This window comes from Hypanus sabinus, chromosome 28 (genome assembly GCF_030144855.1).
Source record: "Hypanus sabinus isolate sHypSab1 chromosome 28, sHypSab1.hap1, whole genome shotgun sequence".
NCBI lineage: Eukaryota > Metazoa > Chordata > Chondrichthyes > Myliobatiformes > Dasyatidae > Hypanus > Hypanus sabinus.
In genome coordinates this window covers 25,512,709-25,536,778 of record NC_082733.1, presented here as the reverse complement: position 1 = coordinate 25,536,778, position 24,070 = coordinate 25,512,709, and the positions used below count along the sequence as shown (strand labels likewise).

Below are 24,070 nucleotides of genomic sequence, written 5' to 3'. Positions count from 1 at the left end.
TATACAGATTATCTATGCGGATACGTGTTTTGAATGAGCTTTAAATGGAGCAGTGATTTTCAATTCCTATTCAGTTCCTAAAATGGATGGGGTCAGCATCCTCAGCAGTTCCATTTCACAACAACAACATGGCTACTGAAAAATAAAATAAATGCAACAAATTAAATGATTGATTGGAATACAGTTCTCAGAGAGTGATCTAATCTAATAAAAAATAAGGAGAATTTTTTCTCGCATGGGACTGTGAATGTAGAATTCTCTCCTCCAGAGAGCTGTAGATGTCAAATCAATAAGTTCATCCAAAGCTGAGATGGATAAAATTTTGGACTATAGGGGAATCAAGGGGTATGGGGATCAGGCAAGGAAGTGGACTTGTGACCAATGATCATATCAGCAACGATCTACAGAATGATGAAGCAGGCTCAAGGGGCCATATGGCCCTTCCTGCTCCTATTTCTTATAATTAGGCTGGATTCACAGTACTGATCCAGAAAGATGTCAAATTCAAGTCTAGAACTAAGGAAGTTCTGTTTGTAATAGGATGGTATTTCTTTCTGAGGCCCTGTGAGCTTTAAGAAGGTTGCTAGTCCCAAAGAGTTCTTTGGAAGAGAGCCTGGAGTTCTCTAATCACAATCATCAACTTAGTTTCACTCAAAGAGCACCTTTAAAATACTTAAACAGAACTGGACCAAACTGGATACAGATTAATTTCCATTAATTATGCAATATACTACTACTATCTAACTATGGACTCACTTTTAAAGTGATGCTTCATCTCATGTTTTCAATATTGATTGCTTATTTATTTATTAATATTTATTTATTTTTGTACTTGTGCAGTTTGTCTTTTACACACTGGTCGAATGTCCAGTTGGTGCAGCCTTTCATTGATATAGTTATTATTCTATCATGGATATATTGAGTATGCCCACAAGAAAATGAATCTCAGGGTTGTATATGGTGACACAAATGTACTCTGATGATCCTTATTTTGAACTTTGAAGTTTGATTCACTTGAGATATGAATCACCGCATTTAGACACCTGTGTTATGATAGATATGGAACATAGTGCGAGTCTACTTTTGATGATAGTACCCAGTTGAAACATTCAATTTAGAGAAACATTCGATTTAGAGTATCTGAAATAAACAGTACTTTATTGACCAGTTCCTAGCTGAAAATTCTAGTAAATTCATTAGATACAATTAGTTCTGGCAATTAACCAAGACACAATGTGTCACCAGTTCTTTTTAAGGTGTTTCTTCACATTATCCCAGCCTCATAGATGATAGGTATAAATAGCCATCAATGAATCAAGTACAAGTTCTAACTAAACTTACCACTTGTATTGTTCCTGATGGAGGCACTCGATAGCCTCGTTTTCCCAAGGATTCCAAACTAATCACACCCTATAAAGATATAATCCTCAATTCAGAACAGATTATTTCAAATGAGATATTCTAGTTCTTAAAAAAATCAATTGACTAATTTGAAAAGAAATAGCTTCAACATACCCATAAAGAAACAAAATTCAACAAATGAATAAGTGAGTGATTTACCAGTCAGTGAGATAGGGTCCTAATCAATTACTGCTACACCATGACCTTGATCACAAGTCCTTAACTACAGGAATGTGTGGTAACACATACCATGTAGGGTGATGGTGCATTATCATCTGAAACACTGTAGAAGGACACTTCAACTGGAAGAGTCATGTGACTGGGACAGAATGTTCCACTTGCTCCCACCTCAGCTGTGAAACCATCGACTGCTCCTAAAGGTTCCAAGCGGAAATTCAAAATAGATTCCTAAGAACATTAAGATACATCAATGTTACGAGTGCAAGGTAGACTGAATTACAATATTTTATTCTCTCTGTACATTTTGTAATGCTTCTGACTAATTAACCACCAAATATCCGATCAGATTCTTGCATTAGTGTTCCATACATTTCAATATCCCTGTATTTAATGAAATACTGTTATAACAAATCTGCTTAATCAACTCCACCAGTATTCTACCAAGTAGCGTTTCTCATTACTGTGGGAGGGAAACAGACCTGAATGTCTAATTTTCGATGGTTATTAAGACCACGTATAGTATGCAGAAGAGACGGACAAACTTTGCACATGTGAACAGACAAAAGAAATCATGATTTTGTTACATTAAGCTTTCTGCATGGGAAATGTGGAGGGGAAAGGGAGGATTTGATGAAGCTGCTGCAAAATTACACAAAGGAAAATAGAGAAAAAGTATTTCCATTCTTTAGTAAATAAAGATCTGGTACGAGTTTAGGACCTCCTTCAAAAGTAAAAGGCTGGGGTTGGGACAATGTATTCATGTGTGGTCACTCTGCCTGCAACATTGGTGGTGGCAGAACCTATTTGGACAAGAAACATTAAAGAATGGAAGGGTAGGAGAAATGGAAACAAGTTAAAGTCCCTGTTGAAAGGTGACACAAGCATGACAGGCTCCAACTACACTGTAGATTTTTTTCAGTACTATTTTCTACTACATTATTTTCCTGAATCACAATCTAATCTTCGAAACACTTTAATTCCTTTGAGATACTGAGAATATTTAAATAGTATTGAGGTTCTCAAAATTGCCAGTGCTGTTTTCTGACATGTATTTATAGATCCATGTTATTCTTGACTGCATAATTTATGTTCTAAAAGGGTTCTGTACTATTCTCTGAATCTTCTTTCCTAAACTCATATGTTATCCAGTAAAAACATACTAGTCAAAAACTCATCAGTAGCTGTTATGACACTGCTGCTTTTACTTTTAAAACAGGTACACCATCTGTAAGCTTGCCATCAGTAAATTTGTGAACTGGTAATACAACAGTAGAAGTGAATAAATCCGATTAAAGGTCAAACAAAGGAAACTCAAAACCCAAGAAAGGTCCTTCCAGTAAAAAACCTCTTAAATGATATAAATATTGAATCACTTGTTTAAATTATTTCTTTCTGAATGATATATATGCATTACTAATCTGTACCTCAAAGTTTCCAAGAAGGCTTAGACTAGTTGCAGGTGGAGCACTAACACTCAGCTGCTGTTTCCCTTGGTCAGCATCATTCTCTGGTCTTAAATACTTCCTCTGGCTATAAATAAAACGAGAACACGTCATAAAACTAAGAAACTTTGCCTTGTGTCGAGTGGAGTCAATAACACAAGGAATCAAACACTGCTTATTAAGTTCAATAGTAAAAGCTGTACAAACAGAATATTTTGTTAGAAATTAAAGAAAGAATATTAATCCTTAATTAGTTCAAACAAATGGTTACTAATATTTCTAAATCGTGTGTTTCAATATAGGATTCTCTTCACAGTAAATTGTTTTCAACAATCAGTGCAACAGTGTACCGACTCTGTCAAGTTCTGCCCCCATTCCCTCCTCCATCTTGCAGTCTTTTCCATTTCTGTATTTCAACTCTTCACTGGGGATACTGATGCTGGTAATTAATACTGATTTACTTGGCTTTAATGAGCATCTTTTTTCCGTGCACAAGTACCAGGTCAAAATCAAATGCCTCATAACAAACACCAATGACTCGCCAGCAGATGGTGCTCAACTCCATTAAAGATACTTAAGAGCAAATGTACTGAATAATATCAACATTATAGAACACCAAGTTATATTCTTAAAACTGACTTTGGCAACCACAAAATGGGTGTGGATGTAGATCAGGGAAAAGTCTGACGTGGACTTTTTACTAAATAGTGTTGTAGGTTGCAGATGTTAAAATATATTATTTATCCAGTAATATTACAGGACAGAAATATGAAATTTATTTGGACACTAAGAGATTAAAATATATCCCAATGAGGAAAGTGGCATCAAGACATCCAATTCAAATTCAAATAGAGATATTATTTATCATAAATATTATAAAAACAAGTTCTCTGGCAGACAACTCTATGGGTAGGTCATCCTAATATCACCATTTCACCTGCAGCTTCATTTCAAAGTCTCTTGACCAGAAATTGTCAGTTGTAGCTTGCTTAAGGAATTTAAGAAAAGAAGTCAATAGAGCAAAATGTTCTCAGTTAAAACAATGATATTATTTAAAAGTAGAACATAGCCAACCTAAAAATTCTGAAATGCAATTCATTAGAGTTGATGAGTAAATTGCCAACTAAATTTGGCAAGCATCTGTATCAAAAGACTGTATGCCACTTTCTTTTAACTGTAGAAAAAGACACAGAAATACCTTTTGCAAGGTACCCCTTTTAGTCTTTGCAATGAAGTGTCCAGGTCAAAGTATCCCGATTGTATTTTTCTTGGTGGAACCTTGATGTACAACAAGATAAATTCTATTAACAATTAAGTTATGCCGATTTACAGACTCTTTGACACTAAACCATTCCTACGATTGTAATAAACAATGCTCAACAATAATCCTTAGGAAATACAAGACTTCAAGATTGAAAGGAAATCAAGAAATATGGATTTAGTGCAGGAAAAGAGGGGTGAAGTGAAAAAAATGCCATAATGTCACTGAATGACAGAGCTCCATGACAACCAAATGATCTATTCATGCTTCTATTTTTTTAAATGTTTTATTACAGTACGAGAACGCAAAATTCTGATGCTATCAAAAATGACCCAAAAACAAAGCCCTCCAGCATGGAACAGCAGGAACAGTATATCAATACATAGTTCTGTTTGAATCCTATGTAGAGAAAAAGAAATTTCAGTGGATTAAATAGTACATATATAGGAATGTAGATGTAGGTTAATCGACTCCACAAGCCTGTTCTATCATTCAATTAGATCATGGTTTATCTGTACCCCAGTTGCATTCACCGGCTTTCGATCTATACATTTGCTCTTAGCCTTTTCAGATATGAATCTATGAATTCTGTACTTGAAGATTTCAATTGACGCAGTCTCTTGGGAGGTCCAGGCTGAGTGCTTTCTGGATTGCTTCCTGATTTCATTCTAAATCATCTAACTCTAATTCTAAGATTCTGACTGTGCTCTGAATTTTCCTCACCAGAAAACAACACAGCTTCTCCGGATCTCCCTTACTGAACTCCATTATCATTTTAAAAAGCAGGTTTGATAATCTATAATATTTTCAACCAAGATTACATCATGTTTGTTTGCCAAACAGAAAGAGGATGTCAAGTGTGAGTTATTTCTAGACTTTGATAAATAAACAACTGTATAACTCAAATATCAGACCTTGTTAGCATTGGCAACAGGAACAAATTTGGCAATCTATGTTAATATGTGAAACAAGTTGTTTAACTATCTGAAAGAATAAATGTGCTATTTCTATCGGGTGCATATATGACCAGTTTTAATTTAATTGAAATTGATCATAAATTTAACTAAAGACAATGAGATTATTTAATAATTCAAATCTTGCATGTGTAATTTTAATGAAACAGTCCTATACCATGTAAGTGCATCACTTTGAAACATGAGATTTTAACATTAACATTTTAAAATCTCCTTTCTAAAACAAAGCAATAAGAAAAAATGTGCACAGATTTATATGTAGCTAGGACTGAAAACACCTGTATTAGTTATTGTTTCATGGGGGACTCTAGATGTAAAATACCCAATTTTAAAACTGCCAAAATGATAACAGTATTTCAACTTTGTAAAGCTTTTATAAACGTTCAAAAGCTGTAAACTATATTTTTGCATTAAAATATTTAAAAATTGTCATCAGTCTTTAACTTACAGGACTTGAATGTAAAGGTAATCCAGTACATGGATGAAAAACTTTTGTTGAGATTCCATCTAATGAACGGCGGTTTTGCTTCTTCCAGAAGTTCCCAGAAGGTCTCAGTGGAGATTTTGAAAAATTCTTCTGCAAGGAAAATCTTTATTATGAACTTGAACTCAAATTTTGTTATAAAGTATAGTTTGATAGGTTAATCAAAAACTTCTGATATTTCCAGTGAGTGCTTTTTATTGCTTTTATGTTGGGGGGTACTACACCTACAAAACTGTGCAAAAGTCTTAGGTGCCCTAGTTTTTTTATATAGTTTCAGATGGTTCGGCCTCCACAGACCCCAGATCTCAATATCATGGAGACTCTATGGGATTACCTACAGAGACAGAAGCAAGTGAGACAGCCAAAGTTCGCAGAAGAACTGTGGCAAGTTCTCCAAGATGCTTGGCGAACCTACCAGCCAATTTTCTTATAAAACTGCAAAATGGTGTACCTAAGATAATTGAAGCAGTTTTAAAGGCAAAAGGTATTCACACCAAATACTGATTTGATCTAGTTTCTTTTAACCTGTTTACTGCTCTTTATAGTAATTTTTTTGATAGCTAAATTTTTCATTTCATTATTTTTGAAAGCATCTTCACTTTACAGATTTTTTTACATGTGCCTAAGACTTTTACACAGTACTACAGATAACATATGCAATCAAACATTATTTGAATCTATGCCCCTAATGATGACTCGTCTCTGTTGGTTGGAAAGGACAGATGAGGTATCTTGAACAAGCACAACAAATCAGTAGAAAAACGGTTCAAATGTGACAAGAGTGCAGAAGAATTACTATTTCTAATATTAGTGTTTATGCTGGAACATTTGGTGTCCTTCAGTCTAAGTGCAAAATTGTTTGGGGGTGTGAGCTGGGGTGAACTGGATTGGATACAATATAAAATCCTAAGACTTAACCAAGAGTGCACACTTCTGGTTTTAAAGGAGGCAAGATAGTAAAGCTGATGATAGATTGGATCAGAGATGGTAGATTGGTCAGATTTAATCACCCAGCTGGGCAAGTTTTTCAGACCACTTGAAAAGCAAAACTAATAAACGTAACAGACAGATGGATCCAAAAGGTTTGCATTGCTTTGAGTCTAATTACCAACATTACCAAAAATTATTTCAACATAAGCTACAATCTCCCACTGGCTAGACTCTTGATCAACCGCCCCTCTTCTCAATTACTCCAATGTTGTCTCTCTATCTCTTCCTCTCTGCACCCCAGCTATGGTTCAATGCTATCAGCTTCCCTTTCAACTGCCCAGCATATCCTCACTCTCACTATCTGCAGTTGGGAAATATTAAATCACTCTTTACTGTTTTTCCCCTATTCATTCATGAAACATCACTAGCAATGTCAGTATTTATTCTCCATTTCCAACTGCCTTTCAAACTAGAAATCAGTTAGAAACTTCTCATGGACATTTATTGTCAGGAAGAACGATTCTGCAGCAGCAGATTGGTATGAGACCTTATTCTGGATGTTTTGTAAGGTCTACACTCTTATATGTTACTTAAATGACTCTGTGGTGATTGGAATTCAGCCCCTAAATGTGTGCACACATATTTTAAACTCTGTAAATTTCTGAGAGCTGCCAAATTTTACAAGAATGTGTCATAGACTCTCTCAGCTAAAGAAGCTAAAAGCTCTTCAAAAAGTAAGACAATGTATGCAGGCTACTTCTACTCCCTACATTTTTCTTAAAAGTTGACACAGAGAGAATCATGTCCCTTATGTTTCCAGACAGATAGCATAAAATTCAAACTGCTATTTGGGGAGTAGCATGGAGGACACTGAAGGGGCCCCTGAGGGATGACTTCTCTTTCTGTGGCAGACAGCAAGGACAACCCTTTGTAGCTACCCCAGCTGGATTTCTCTCCTTCCTTGGAGATGGTCACAATTATCCTATCTTTTAAGTTCCTACACATGTCCTCCTCTTCTAGGAAGTGAGAGATGAAATTTTGAATTTATAATAAGTTTCTCTTAACATCCAGATTAATATTTTTCACTTCCCTACTGACATTTTGTCTGGCTAGGATGGATTGCTGTGGGATAGAGTCAAAGGACACTCATGTTGAGGACAAAGTCATGACTGAAGAGTCATCCACTATGTGTTCCATTTGGCAGGCACCAAGTCCCTCTTTGCCCTTGTTTAACTGTCCTTCATTCCTTGCTCTCAGTGGTTGTTCCTGGGGTGTGTTTGCTAAAAGTGGCATGGCACTATTGAAGAACCTGTACATCATGCTTATCAACAAGTTGCTGAGACTCCTCCAGTTTCTCCAACCACCTTCTGTTCTGTAGATCATATCCTTCAATGTGGTAATTGGGCATGCTTGTTGTCAATAAGTGACTCATATACTTAAAGCCCAGCAGTTTTGTTTGGAAGAAGGCGGCTAAAAACCAACTTTTCTACAGTAATCAGGGATAACAATATGATGAGCCTTGCCAGAAGCACCCTCCTCCGAAAAAAAGAACAACAAAAAATGTGCTTGTGTGCAAGGACTGCAATTTAGTATCTCTTAAGTGAAAAGCTGAACATCTGAGCAACATACACCAAAGCCCTGCAACCTTCCTAAGGAAAGGTGCAATACATAAAACCTTTCAGCAGATAACGATAGTAATAATTGGAGAAAGTTAACATGATAGAAAAATGAATAACTATACCAGTAGCCCCTATTTCTTAGTAGCTACTGTCTCTCTGCACCTCCAAAGTGGTGGTTTGTGGCATACATGCATGCTTGTAAGGGTGTTCGGTTCTAGATGTTATGTGCTTTCCATACTTATTCCAAATTTTAAACCTCCACAGTTACATGTCAAACACCAAGGAACGAACCATTTACTGACATTTTTGCCAGTTGCTTCCGAGCTGCATAAGTAGGAGAGGAGAAGGGTGACCTCCTGCCTGACTTTCAGAAGAGTAATATTGAAGCCTTTTAGGTGTCCTCACTTGAGGTTGTCACTTCCTACATCCATTACTGCCTGCTGAAAGCAGGACAATGATCACAATCACAGTGACAGTTCTGGAGATGACCGTAATTTGTCCCTGGCTTCTTCCAGGTCTAAGATGGGAAACATGGAACACTCAATTTACCTGGTATCATGTGTAAGGGAGATCATTCAATGGGAAGTGACTTCATTTAAGTCTCTCTGCTTCTGACTGGCAGGAAGCTAGAGCGCTGTTCTTTGCTAAAGGTGCAGGTTTCTCTATGGCCCAATCTACATTGCTTTTGAGCATTGCATTCCATGGCTGATCACATAGAACCAAAATTCATTAAAACTCCTTCAATATGTAAAAACAAAGTACAGCTGGTAAAACAGAAAATGCCATAAGTACTTTAGCATCTGCAGAGAGAGAAATACAAATATTAATATAGATTAATGACCTTTCATCTGACAAAATGTCACCAACCTGAAATGTTACAATTTTCTCTCTCCACAGCACTTCCCTCAATATCCAACTGGTGTACAACCACTGATAGTGAATCATTGATGCCAATGGAGAGTATGCTGAAATTATCATGAAGCCTTTACTCTGTAACAGTCTGCTCTACCACATGTATTTGTGCTATAATGGCAACTAAATGATCCAATACATTATTCAGCAGCAATCTTCCACAGCCTAGATCAAAGTCATCATCTGAAGCACCTGCAGCATAGTTTATGTGCAGTTTTTCCCTCCAACAAATTAGAAGGCAAGATTACACACGAACTCTGCTGCAGGGACCTGAGAAGCAACTTCTTCAGGCAGAACTTGGTAGTATATGGAATGAACTGTCAGAGGAAGTGCTTGAGGTACAATAACAACATTTAAGTACATTGATTAGGAAGAGTTTAGAGGGACATGAGCCAAATGTTGGCAAAAGGGACAAGCCTGGTGGGCACCATTATCAGCATGGATGAATTGTGCCAAAGGGCCTCTTTCCATGCTGTATTATTACTTTATTATTCAGACCACTTGCATCCTGAGTTTCATCAAATGAAGCTTCTGTCACTCTGCTATCCTCAGAACATTGAATCAGAATCAGGATCAGGTTTATTATCACTGGCATGAGATGTGAAATTTGTTAACTTAGTACCAGCAGTTCAATGCAATGCATAATAGAGAAGAAAAAAAATAAAATAGTAAATCTCATTCAGTATACTTTATACAGTATATCTATATTGAATAGATTTAAAAATCGTGCAAAAAACAGAAATACTATATATTTTTAAAAAGTCAGGTGGTGTTTAAGGGTTCAATGACCATTTAGGAATCGGATGGCAGAGGGGAAGAAGCTGTTCCTGAATCTGTGAGTGTGTGCCTTCAGGCTTCTGTACCTCCTTCTTGATGGTAACAGTGAGAACAGTGTGAGCAGTGCTAGTATCCAAATTGGGGCTAGTGTAAAAGTCTTTACCCTCTTGTTGTTAAGCCACCTACCAGGGTATTTAAAATGAAAAATCAACAAAATTAAGACTGTGGTACAGGGAAGGAACTAAGACTTCCAAGCTTACACTTGTTACAGCTTGAAAATCAGAATATACCCAAGTTGGAGAAACACAGAATACTAGAATGAGGACACAGCATACGGATGCTATCAATTTCAATGGCCATAGCAATGAGAAACACAATAATCTTCCATGGAGGATCAGTACATGCGGATTCATCCATTTACCTTCTGTTGTCTTCACAGTTCTCAACCATTGTGTCCTGCACAATGGAGGATGTATGGCAGTGTCATGCAATCAATTTGATTGATGTGATCATCATGACAATGTGGCCAGCAACATATAGGTGTATTTTGCAGCACTCCTGATTATGTGTACAGAGCAATATATGAAAGTGGACCTAACTAGTAGACATTGTTGGGAGCAGAATGATAACGGTGAGTTGTATTAAGCAAATGAGAAGATATGATACACAGTTAAAGACATATTCAACACCTAATCCATAATCTCAGGACTTGACTTGTACAACTCCCTTTAAGAAATCAAGCTTTTATTTTGAAACTATCTGGAAAATGTTAAACACTCTTTTTAACTGACCACCTTGTCTATCAAACAAGAAAAACTATTGGAAACTGTCCCTCTTGTACAGTGTCATACTTCAATGCATTCCAGGTCAGATTGGCAATGCACATTTCCCTTTTTCAACTTATATGCTCAACCAGTGAGGTGGCAGGATGCTACAACCATGAAAATGAATGGAACCATGAATGAATGGAAGCTTAACTGTTGTTATGCTTCCTTCATCCACACCATGGCCAACAGTTACCTGTGCATCATGATCACAGCATGATTTCCAAGGCTATGAGTTTAGTTCTCATGGAATCCATTATTCTTGAATAATAAGACCATAAGATATAGGAGCAGCAGTAGGCCATTCAGCCCATAGAGTCTGCTCCACCATTCAATCATGGGCTTGATCCAATTCTTCCAGTAATCCCCACTCCCCTGCTTTCATCCCACACCTTTTGATGCCTTGGCTAATCTAGAACCTATCTATCTTAGCCTTAAATACATTGAATGACTTGGCCTCCACTTTTGCTCATGGCAACAAATTCCATAGATTTACTACTTTCTGACTAAAGTAATTTCCCCGTATTTCAGTTCTAAAAGGACGTCCTTCAATATTGAAGTCTTGCCCCCTTGTCCTAGAATCCCCTACCATGGGAAATAACTTCGCCATATCTAATCTGTTCAAGCCCTTTATCATTCGGAATGTTTCTTTGCGATACCCCTCATTCTCCTAAACTAAAGGGAATACAGCCCAAGAGCTGCCAGGCGTTCCTTATAGAGTAACCTTTTCATTCCTGGAATCATTCTCATGAATTTTCTCTGAACCCTCTCTAATGTCAGTATATCCCTTCTGAAATAAGAAGCCCAAAACTTCATACAATACTCCGTCTCATGGGTGCCTTATAGAGCCTCAACATCACATCCCTGCTCTTATATTCTATACCTCTAGAAATGAATGCCAACATTGCATTCGCCTTCTGAACAACCAACTCAACCTGCAGGTTAAACTTTAGGGTATCTTGCACAAGGACTCCCAAGTCCCTTTGCATCTCTGCATTTTGAATTCTCTCCATCTAAATAATAGTCTGCTCATTTACTTCTTCCACCAAAGTGCATGACTGTACACTTTCCAACATTGTATTTCATTTGCCACTTCTTTGCCCATTCCCCTAAACTATCTAAGTCTCTTGGCAGGCTCTCTGTTTCCTCAACACTACCCGCTCCTCCACCTAGCTTTGTATTATCGGCAAATTTGGTCATTTACCAAAAAACCTGAATCATCTAATATTGGATTGATCATAAGGAGCTAAACAATAAGATTGAACTCTTCTCCTAAATTCAGAAAAACAGACTTCCATTAGCTTTATTTCAGCTCAGGATGATACCACCTGTACTTAAAGCTGTATGCAGACTTGTATGTCAACTACAATGAAACTTTTATAAAAGCTAAAGCAACAACCTGTTGGAGAAATTAGCAGGTAAACCAGCATCTGTGGGAAGAAAGGAATTGTCTAAGTTGCAGGTGGAAACTCTGCATCAGGATTATAAAGCTCTAAGTGTGTGATGTTAACAAGTTGCTACTTTAGTGCAAGTCAAATTAAACAGCTTTTGTTTGAGACCAACATAGATTTTTTTTAAAAAACTACCAATATGGTAAAAGGTAAAGTTTTCTTACGTTTTGCATTTGATATTCTCCAGGTCTTTCTCTGCAGTCTCCATTAAGTCTTCTTGGCATTGTTGAATTACGTAAGCACGGTGATGCATCACAGCTCTGGGTTTGCAGGTCTATTTTTTCTTGGTCTCGCTTTTTTGAACTGACAGTTTCATTTGTTTTTATTGTACCAGAATGGTCATCAGAAATATCCAATTTATTGCATTCACTTTTAGTCCCAAATTTGCTACATTCTACAGAGTCTGAATGCCAGGCACATGAACATTCTATACTAACTGGATTGTTTTTTGCATTGTTGACACTATTTTCAGAACAAGTGCCTGAGTTAAAGGAACAGTCTGACTTGTCTCTATTAAATGAACTGGTATCAAGTTCTGAAGGACTGTGATGTATAGAAGAATGCAGTTTTAATTCAGAATTATCTGTAGAGTTCACAATGTTCTTATGGAAGGAACCAGAACACAATGACTCAACTTTGGATTTTTTCTCATTTACACTGTTGCCAGATGCTGGGCACTTCCAGTTCACTTTACCTATATAATTGATCTGTGACAGTTCGGATTTACCATGCTTATTTAGAGTCCTTTCAGCAGAGTGCTTTGTTTCAGATTTACCAATGGTATCGGTAAAAGAATCAGCTGGGAATAGTTTTCTTCGTGTCTGTGGCTTTGGAGAAGCTGTTTTATCATGTCCAAATTTATCCTTTCTGCATAATGTGACTGGAGTATCTTGAGATGGGGTCCTGGCCTTTTTCCTGTTTTCTAAGAAACTACTTTCAGTGCCGGTGATAGAACTACAAAGTGTTTCTTTCCCTGTACTTCTTGGGCTTTCTTCTTCAAAAGAGCTCTGCAGTAGTTTAGCACTTGTTGAACTTGATTCTTGTACTGTATTAAAATGGCTTCCAGAAATAGATGGAGGATTTTGATCACAAAAACTCAGCCGTTGAGCAATTCTTGCAATCACTTCTTCTCTTTCCTGAAGCAAGCTTCCTATCAAAGGGTTCATCTCACCCAAGGACACTTGAGTAGATGGACTGCTGGTTTGATTGGAATCTGTCACAGAAAATGACTTTAAGGTCTTGACTGTATGGGTTTCATAGGGATGTACCTTAGTTATTTCAGCAGTATTTGCCCATTTACAAGGCTGAGATTTAGTCTGTGAACTTCTGATATCACATATTTTTTCAGTATCACATAATGTTCCCGCTTTGCTTGTTTCTGAGATCTCAGGAGAAGGGCATTTTCTTACATTTACTGAACTTGTTGGCAACAATTCATGGTTTTGAATGGCAGTGCGTGTTTGCTTATTGTACTTATGTTGTACTTGTGGCATGTTGCAGTAGTCTTGCTCTTTTACATTGGTACGTTGATAAGTTTCCTTTTCTTGATTGGGGATATTTTTCCCATAGAAACTGAAGTTGGTGTGAATACTGCATGTCAGCAATGGGTAACTCGGTTGCCTAGGGAGTGATAGCACACTCACTTGCAAAGCCAGGCTGTGTGAAATATTAGGAACTGGAAACACGTGTTCAACTGGTGGCTGCGTAAAATTTAGCAACATATCTTCATCGGTTGCACTGATCCTAAATATTAAAAAAAGTCATGAACAAAAGCATTGCAAAATTTTGTTATACAAAGGATCATTAATGCATGCCATATCTGTACTGAGCTATTTCATTTTAGCTGGAACAACAAAAATGAAGATACTAAAAGTCATTCTGATGTCCCTAATATCGTGCTTCTTGCATCTTTTTGGAAGAGTACTTGCAGTCAAGTCGACCTCAAATCAGTAGTTATTTTCCATGCCTAGAGCTTAAAGGCTGAATGGTCAAGCTGCACTGCAGCATGAAACTATAGACTAGATGTTCCCATGTGCTGCACTGTCAGGGGTGCATCTTTCAAATGAAATATTAAACCATGGTCCTGTAAATTATCTAAAGTGGATTTTGGAGAACGAGGGACCTCTACCAAAGAGACCTAGCCAAAATTTATCTCACGATCAATTTGCTAAAACAGTTTATCTTGCCATTTTCATTTTGCTCCTACTTTAAGCGTGACTATACATCAAAAGTACTCAGTTGAATTTAAAGTGCTTCAGGACTTGCCAAGGTTGTCAGGGGTGGTAGTGAATGGTAAATTTGAGTAGCATACTGTCACGCTAGTGCCAGTGGAACTCTAATTTATTTTAGTATAATCTGTATCAAAGGTATAAAAGGGGCATGAAGGAACACAGGAACATGAAAAGGACATTCAGCCCCTTAAATCCATTGTTCAATTAGATTGTGATTTATCTGTTCTTTAAAATCCATCTACTTGCTTTGATTCTAGGACATAAAAGTCTAGCTGATCAAAAACCTCTACAATTAGAATAATGACTAAAGTTTATTTTTGTCTATTTGTATTCCTGAATCTCACTAGCTATGGATGGAGAAAAGTTTCTGGCACTAAGCCATAATCTTAAAATTGGAGCCAGATTCTAGATTCTTCAACCAAAAGGAGTAGCTTCATTCTTGCTTACCCTATTAAACATTTCAATCATCTTAAGCATTTATAACAAACCATTCTTTAATCTTTGGTATTCAAGGGAATTAAACCTAACCGATACAACCCTGGTATCATAACTCAACACTGGTAAATATATCCTACATATCCTTAAAGGCAAATAATTATTTCTTGAAGTGCATCTCTAGGACTCCAAATGGAGGTTGTACAGCTCTAACATATCTTTAACCCTCTTATACTTCAGATCTAATGATAAAATCCTACACCCATCAACCTTTTTGTTATTAATTTTGATTTAGCTATAAGCTTTTTAGTGATTCCTGTACTTAAAAGTCCTTTACGCACACCTGTAATTCATAATTTCATTTCTACTTAGGAAAAGCTCTAATCTATCTTTCTTATATCAGAAGTGAAAAACCTAGCACATTCCCACAATGAACTGTAACTCTCTCTATATAATACTCACCGGTACAGAATATTACGTGGAACTGCACCTTGTGATGCACTCAGCCAAGCACTCAGCTGAGAAAAAAAGACATACGAACGAACAGCCTGCAGAAGACTTTTCTCTTCAATTAAACGATCTCCAGTTCTTAAAATTAAAAGATAGAAACATTAATATAATTAGTTCAAAGCATTGATAAAATGAGACATCTATCAAACATGCACACAATTGAAACACTATCAAAACCTAATACTCTCATTGGATACAGTGAAGGGAATGACAGTTCTTTCTTGCCTTTCTCAAACAAAAATGATAACCTTAATAAAGCAATTCTTCAAAAATAAATCAATAACTTTACTTTTTAAATTAAAAATAGAAAATGTGCTATGGAGGTACTAAAGAATGGACTGCAAATGGACTTTGTTTCTTTATAATAAACCATCCTCTTGACAGTTATTAAAAAGGAACTCCTCTATTTCTCAACATACCCATTGATCTAAAATGAGGGATTTTCCTCATTACAATTGGATGAATAATAATGAAGCTCATGTCTCCTCCTTTTCAGTAACTCCAGTTGCAGGCAAATTGATTCTTATATAGTGCTGTATCTGCACAAGGGAATTATAACTTAAATTTCAAAAGGACCAACACAAAAATGTACTTTGTGGTTCCCAAATGAAGGTAAGATACAATCTCCCTACAGTGAAACCATAATACACAACAAACCACTTTCAAAAAATTGTGCTTGTTTGCTGACAACAATTGAGAAAGAGAATTGCTTTCTCTTGGACAGCACTGAAAATCTTGAGATGTTGTGCCTGACTTGTGCCTTGTGCTGCTGTTAAAGCTCTCTCACCAAAGGAAAGTGAGGTTCTGACCCTGTCCTTGTATCCACAAGATTCATGTGGCTGGTCCATTTGGGTTTCTTATCAATGGATGGCCACCAGGATGATAATGACGGGGGACTTGGCAATATTAATGCGCTAAACATCAAGGGTAAGTGGTTAGATTCTCCCTTGTTAGGAGTAGTCACTCCTTAGCAGCTTTATGGCACAAATACTACTTTCAATTTTCCATCCCAGGCCTAACTGCTGTTTAGATCTTACCAAGTGCTAGCATGGTCTGCTTCACTTGCTGAGGAATTGTCACAAAATCTGTACACTACAATCAGAAAATATCCTAATCTCTGACCTTATGGAAAACAATCATTAATGAAGAACTGAGGAAGTAATAATTAATTTCTCTTGCATCATAGGAGTATCATTAATAAAACACTTATCCAATAATGATGGTAAGACTGCAGAACCTCAAACCTGCTTTGTGCTCACCATCATCACCCCATCACTACTTATCAACAAACCCCAAATCCTCTGCACCTCCCTCTGCAAATGGACTCTCAACTTCCTCACTGGAAGAGCATAGTCAGTGCTACACTCATGACTGTGTGGCTAGGCAGAGTTCAAACTCCATCTATTAATTTGCCGATGTTGTTGGCAAGATCACAGATGGCAATGAGGAGGCTTACAAGAAAAAGATAGTCTGGCTGGTTGAGTTATGTCACAACAACAACCTTGCACTCAACTTTAACAATGAGCTGATTGGGGATTTCAGGATGGGAGGTCAGGAGAATACACACCAATCCTCATTGAGGGGTCAGCGGTGGAAAGGGTAAACGATTTCAAGATCCTTGGCATCAACATCTCACAGAATCTATTCTGAGCCCAAAATATTCATCAATCACAAAGAAGGCGTGCAAGCAGCTCGATGCCATTAGGATTTTGAAGAGATATGGTATTCTCTTAAAGACAAGCAAATTTCTACAGATATACTGTGAAGGATTGTAGACTCAGCCAGCTCCATCACAAGCACAAACCTTCTCACTATTGAGGACATTTTCAAAAGAGGATGTCTCAAGAAGGCACATCCATTATTAAAGGTTTTCACCACTCAGGACGTGCCCTGTTCTCATTGTTACCAAGAAAGAGCCAGCGCTGGAGTCTGAATAGCTAAACTCAATGCTTTAGTAACAGTTTCTACCCCTCTGCCATCAAATTTCAAAACATGACCTCATATACATCGTCGCTATTCATCTTTTGCACCATTATTTTTATCATACTTTTTTATGTCTTTCACTGTACCTCTGCCACAAAAAAAAAACACATTTTGTGACATATTTGTTAGTGATAATAAACCTGATTCTGATTCTACTAGTACACTCTGGATCCCACAGCAAGATAATGCAAATGTTTAAATAATAGGCATAAGTCATCTCTAGTGTTCTACAATTATACAGTTATAGCCTCTCTCTTTCAGCAACATCATCAAAAAACAATGTGATTTTCACACAAATGCTGACAAAAACCCAGTTTGCCTCACTACATGCAATCAAGACCAACAATTTTCATTTGACCTGCTGCTAAGAGCCTTGAACTATTCCTTCATGAATAGAGAATTTGATTAACATAAGCCTATTTCTTCTCTTAGTGTTCTCAAGATCTTCCAAATCTCACCCATCTCTGCCCATTTCTCTTAACATCCCTGTGCTTGATAATGAATAAATGGCTTCTAGTTAAACAATACTTTGTCCGAGAAATACTTTGGTTGATCTCACCCAGGGCATTCCCCAGATCATTCTCAGATTAAAATTGTTCCACTACTATTGGCTGTATGTTCAATTACTAAGTATCTATATACCAAATAAACTCCCTAAACCCCCTTACCTCTGCTATATTTAAGCCACATCTGTTAAAACCTACATCTTTGACACAGTTTTTAGGCACCAGCACTAACGGATCCTCATGGAACTCAGTAAAATTTGTTTGCTAACGCTCCTTGAAGCATTCTTTGAGATTAAAGACAGCAGATTTATACATGGGTCTTTCCTTGTGGTGACTGAAACTCATTTATGTTTATTCAGAATTATTTAACATGATTTCATCTTTTTTTGTTGTTTTTAATTACAGTGCTGATCCTGATCCATTATTCAAATTAACTGACATTTTACTGAGAAAAATATTTTCCCCAGTCCATAAACTAATGTATAAACCCTGGGAGTCTAAACAGGAAGATAAAGCATTTTAATGCAAATGCACCTGAAACTGTAGTTTGAACTATTCCGGTCATGTAAGCATCTGTACATTGGGATGTACAGCAAATAATTTATCTAATCAGGAAACTGCTACATATTTTCTGTAACAGCATTTAGAAAAGTAGACTACAAAAGACAACTACCACAGAAATGCTTTCTTAAAGGTGCATATAATACCAAATTTAGTCGCAGTGTTTTAATAACTTGCACAGTTTATTTTATATATAGGTTATGAAACAATCACATTGAAGATTGTACCAAGCAATCTACTTCTACCTATAACAGATTCTAAGTCCGTTACTTATTGTAAACAAAATGATTAAAGTCGACAGCTATAGTGTGCTGTATCTAAACAAATTCTAACAAATACATGGCCTGTAAACTGATTCTTAGACTCAGACAATGGTATCTGTATTTATGCTCTTTGTTTCAATTATAGGCATACTCATTAATTTTACGAGACAAAAGGAGGAAAAAATATTAGATATCTGTTAATTTTATTGACTTTTTTTAGTATTTCATTATGCTGAAGAACAAAGACTTACTGTTTGGGAACTGGCTGTAAAGACCACCTTTCCAGCAGCAAAGCATCCTGTTTGATAGCAGGGTCGTTTATATCACTCCCCTCTGTGGATGGACCGTCAGCATCACTATAGCAACAGTCAGGAAGCAACATCACTTCAACCATGATGGAAATATTATTCCTCCACAGAACCAAAACCTGAGATCTGGTCTTTCTGGCCTGGTAACACTGTCAGAATACATGCACAAAAAGAAAAGAAATTATCAAAAGAATATTTGAAAAACAACTTTTTCCAGAACTAAAGCCACAAATCTTATAATTCTGCATCATTATATATGATTTTCTTCAGTTAAAAAGAAAACAGTATCCAGTAAAAATTTTATTTCCAGACGTACCTGCGGCACTTTTTCAGTGCATTCGTGCTTTGTACTTAAGGACTGTCCAAGCTGTGCTGGAGGGCAATGAAACCCTTCTATACGACCTTTTGCCGAGCATTCTGGTGTACGACCCTCTGTGATCAACAACGTCAGAGAAAGCAAAAACTCCTCTGCATCATATTCAAAGTACTCATCTATTGTATCTGTAAAGAACAAAGAGAACCTACTTAATGCACAAGATATCTAAGTAATCCTTTTATTAGTCATCAGTATTTTATTACATACAGATGCCTAGACAAGAACAAACTCAAAATACTAAATAATGCTCACTGCTGTAAATGGAAGTTCAGCAAGTTCTTGAAACTCTGTAAACAAAGAACACTAACTATATATATAACAAAATTTAACAAGTAGGTGCAGTGCAAAAAGGGAAAAAATACTGAGGTAGTGTTCGTGGGTTCATTGTCCATTCATAAATCTGATGGCTGAGGGTAAGAAGCTGTTCCAGATAAGTTGAGTGTGTGTCTTCAGGGCTCCTGTACCTCCTCCTTGATGGTAGCAATAAGAAGAGGGCATGTCCTAGATTATTTGTGTCCATGCCAGCTATTTGTGACAATTAAAACAACCTGAGATATTTTCCTGGAGCTCTTTGAAATAAAAAAAATACAAGTCTTCCTAATGTATTTCTTTACCATATTCCACTTCAGTTAACATTTAGACTTTACTATTGGTAGAAAACGAAAGATGTAAATACAATCAATTATAAAAACACTTGTTTCTTCTTTAAATGCAATAATGCCTACATCCCATCACACACGGAAGGATTTATGATGAATATACACTGGGTTCTTTGTTACCAGCTGATACCAAACCTAGCCAATAATTAGCAGCAGGAATTAAAATTCAGCACTTCATGGCGATTACAACTGCAGCTGTCAGTATACATGTTGCAGAGCTTTTTTTTACTGTAAATTCTACCGTGCCAACAAACTACAGCACCATATTTTGCAGCCATAATGATTTATTGAGCAAGGTAGATATTTCACAATTTTTGTAATCATTAGAAAAAACAAAATATGAACAATTGTGCTTCTATGGAAGGCATCATCCAAAGAAGCAGTTCAATTTGTAAGGAGGAGAATTAGAAATATACTTCAAGAATTATTCAGAGTTTTTCAAAAATCCATTAGAACAACTAAAGTAAGTTGCCACAGTATACAAATTTTCTATACTGTACTGCTTTTTTGGATAGTCCAAGCATGTTACCAATAACATCTTATGAAGTACAGGCCATAAACTGTCACAGTACAATGGTATTCAATCATGGCAAGATGTTAATGTTATCGCTAACAGTGTGTGAAGATTGTTAAAATCTTTCAAACACATTTTACCTAATGGCGATATCTTGGATTATATATTTCCTACATTTCATCATGAAGACCATTTGGCCCATAGAGCCTGCTCAGCCATTCATTCATGGCTGATCCTTTATCCCCCCTCCTCAGCCCCCACTCCCTGTAACCTTTAATGCTGTGTTCACACAAGAACCAATCAAGCTCTGCCTTGAGTACACCAATGACTTGACCTCCACAGCTGCCTCTGGTAATAAATTCCACAAATTCACCCTCTGGCTAAAGAAATTTCCCCGCATCTGTTTTAAATGGACACCCCTCTATCCTGAGGCTGTGCCCTCTTGTCCTGGACTCCCCCTGCCAAATCTACTCTATCTAGGCCTTTCAACATTCAAAAGGTTTCAATGAGAACATGGTGTCTTTTGAAGCTCCAATTTCAGTCATTTGGTCAACTGTGTAATGTGCCCTCCATATCTGAAAATCCTGGCTTCATTTATTCCCAGCCTCTCCCTTTAAGCTTTTGGGTGACCAGCAGGTAAATCTGATTCCCAGTTATTAATTTAGTGATTGAGGTATGCATGAAGTAGGCCCTTCCAGATGAGCCATGCCGCCTAGCCTAATCATGGGACAATTTACAATAACTAATTAATCTACCAACTGGTACATCTTTGGATTATGGGGGGAAACCGGGGCACACAGGGAAAACCCATGCAGTCACAGGGAGAATGTACAAATTCCTTTTAGGCAATGGTAAGAATTGAATCCGGGTTGCCTGTACCATAAAGCACTGTGCTAACCACTACGCTACAGTGTCACCTGCTACTTCTGATTTGCCACAATTCCTTACAAAATTACTGTCTAAAAAGCATTAGTCTTGGCTTGTTTATTCATAAAATGATGGTAGGTTCAAGCCCTATTCCTCACACTCTAACCAATGCTAACATTCTAGAGGCACACAGGAGAAAAGAAGGTGATTTTCCTTTCTACAGGCATCACCTGTTCAGCCAGACATTCAAGATTCAAATTTATCAAAGCATACAGTGAAATGCAGTGTTTGCCTTAAGAACCAACACACCCAAGGGTGTGCCAGAGGCAGCCAGCAAGTATTGCCACACATTCCAACACCAATGTAGCATGTCCACAATGCTTGGCAGAACAACATGGAACAAAACAAACAACAAAAAACAAGCCCCTTCTTGGTGTGGATTAAGGCCAGGACAGGGGAGTGGTGAGGAGAGAGTCGATAAGGATGATAGGCCAGGACTTATGGCAAAAGGAGGGGAATGTGGGTGAAGTATTGCTTTGTTCTTGGGGGTCAATGCGTCTTGAGTGTGGAGTGGGAAGCCCATGACACAGAGAGGGCTTGGGATGTGATGCACCATCAATAACTCTCTGAGACGTGAGGCAAGATATCGGCTTTTACTGACTGGAAGAAAGAACAAGCAGCAATTGACCACCATGCTACATCCTGGAGACTGAGGGCAGGGCTCAGGCCTCAATCGCCTTTATACTGGGGTCTGTGGGAGAAGCCACAGGAGCAGTCAGCGGGGGGGGGGGGGGGGGAGGCGTGTCCAGACAGGTATATGTAGTTCACCACATTCACCCCCCCCTTTGTTTTAAAAGAGAGTCCTCATGGGGCAAAGTTTCTTAAAAGTATATTTACAGGTTAAGTCTATCAGGTGGTCAAATCTGTCGCTGCAATCTATGTAGCACCGGCTGTGATTTCACAGGTGCCGGCGGTGATTGCACCGGAGACAGTGGTTGTGATGGTTCCGGCCTAACTGGAGGTGTCAGCCCACTAGGCGTCAGTGATCCCCCATGCATGTGCGAGGCGCCTGGTATATGCGCATGCGAGACGCCCGGTATAGGAGTGTCATGAGGAGTCTGTGTAGGGCTCGGTGTGTGCGGTGTCACCTCGGGTACAGGGTTCATAGTTACCGTGGAGTGTTCGGGGTAGTGGTCTGCTGCTCCTGCGGGCGCCAGGTCGCGGACAGAGACCGTGTCCTCCCGCCCATCAGGTAAGACCACGTAAGCATACTGGGGGTTCGCATGTAGAAGGTGAACCCTCTCGACCAGCGGGGAGTATTTATTGCTCCTCACATGTTTCCAGAGCAGCACTGGCCCTGGGGATGTCCCAGGTAGGGTGGTAGGGTGGTCCCAATGGCAGACTTCCTGGGAAAAGAAAATAGGCGCTCGTGAGGGGTGGCATTGGTGGACGTACATAACAGGGAGCGGATAGAGTGGAGTGCCTCGGGGAGGACCTCCTGCCATCGAGAGACAGGCAACCCTTCTGACTTAAGGGCTAAAAGTGTGGCCTTCCACACTGTGGCATCCTCCCTCTCGACCTGTCTATTTCCCCGAGGATTATAGCATGTGGTCCTACTAGTAGCAATGCCCCTAGCCAGCAGGTACTGGCGCAGCTCGTCACTCATAAAGGAGGACCCTCTATCACTGTGGATATAGCAGGGATATCCGAACAGTGAAGAGCTGGCACAGGGCTTTTATGACGGACGTGGCAGTGCTGTCGGGGCAGGGGATGGCAAAGGGGAACCGCGAGTACTTGTCGATAATGTTGAGAAAGTAGACATTGCGGTCGGTGGAGGGAAGGGGGTCCTTAAAGTCAACACTCAGTCGCTCAAAGGGGCGGGTGGCCTTAATAAGTTGCACCTTTTCAGGACGGTAGAAGTGTGGTTTGCACTCAGCGCAGACTTGGCAGTCCCTGGTCATCGTCCTGATGTCCTCAAGGGAGTACGGCAGGTTCCGGGCATTCACGAAATGGTAAAATCGGGTGACCCCCGGGTGGCAAAGATGTGCATGGAGAGCGTATAGCTGGTAGAGCTGTGCGCTGGCACACGCTCCCTGGGATAGGGCATCAGGGGGCTCAATGAGCCTTCCAGGTGGAGAGTTCTATTCTCCACCGCAAAATTTTATCATTTTTGATTTTGTCCCACTGTTGGTTGCTGAACATGTACGCAACTGAGCGCTGGTCAGTCAGCAAGGTGAACCTTTTGCCGGCGAGATAGTCCCTCCAGTGCTTAATAGCTTCTACTATGGCCTGGGCTTCTTTCTCCACCGTGGAATGCCGAATTTCCAGGCCTTGAAGGGTATGAGAAAAGAATGCTACTGACCTGCCTGCCTGATTGAGGGTAGCAGCCAGCGCGAAATTGGAGGCGTCACTCTCTACTTGGAAGGGAATGGTCTCGTCCACCGCATGCATCGTTGCTTTGGCAATGTCCCCTTTAATGCGGCTGAAGGCCGCGCAGGCCTCGGCAGAGAGGGGAAATGTGGTAGACTTGACCAGGGGGCGGGCCTTGTCTGCGTAATGGGGGACCCATTGGGCATAATAGGAAAAGAAGCCCAGGCACCGT

General features: G+C 38.6%; 1 protein-coding gene across 5 annotated transcripts in view; it reads right to left on the bottom strand.

The window, feature by feature from the left end:
* The window catches only part of atosa (atos homolog A), an 81,793-nt gene that overhangs the window by 6,764 nt on the left and 50,959 nt on the right, over positions 1–24,070 (bottom strand). For 4 of the 5 annotated variants that reach the window (XM_059952764.1, XM_059952763.1, XM_059952766.1 and 1 more), the window contains 9 exons: positions 19,369–19,553; positions 18,996–19,201; positions 15,384–15,509; positions 12,420–13,998; positions 5,707–5,835; positions 4,222–4,301; positions 3,006–3,111; positions 1,651–1,809; positions 1,342–1,410 (listed from right to left, as the gene is read on the bottom strand). In XM_059952764.1, the coding sequence (XP_059808747.1) occupies positions 1,342–1,410; positions 1,651–1,809; positions 3,006–3,111; positions 4,222–4,301; positions 5,707–5,835; positions 12,420–13,998; positions 15,384–15,509; positions 18,996–19,138 (2,391 nt within the window). In that variant the 5' untranslated portion in view covers positions 19,139–19,201; positions 19,369–19,553. Of the gene's footprint in view, positions 1–1,341; positions 1,411–1,560; positions 1,810–3,005; positions 3,112–4,221; positions 4,302–5,706; positions 5,836–12,419; positions 13,999–15,383; positions 15,510–18,995; positions 19,202–19,368; positions 19,554–24,070 lie in introns of all 5 variants that reach the window. The other variant, XR_009508364.1, reaches the window with a different exon arrangement.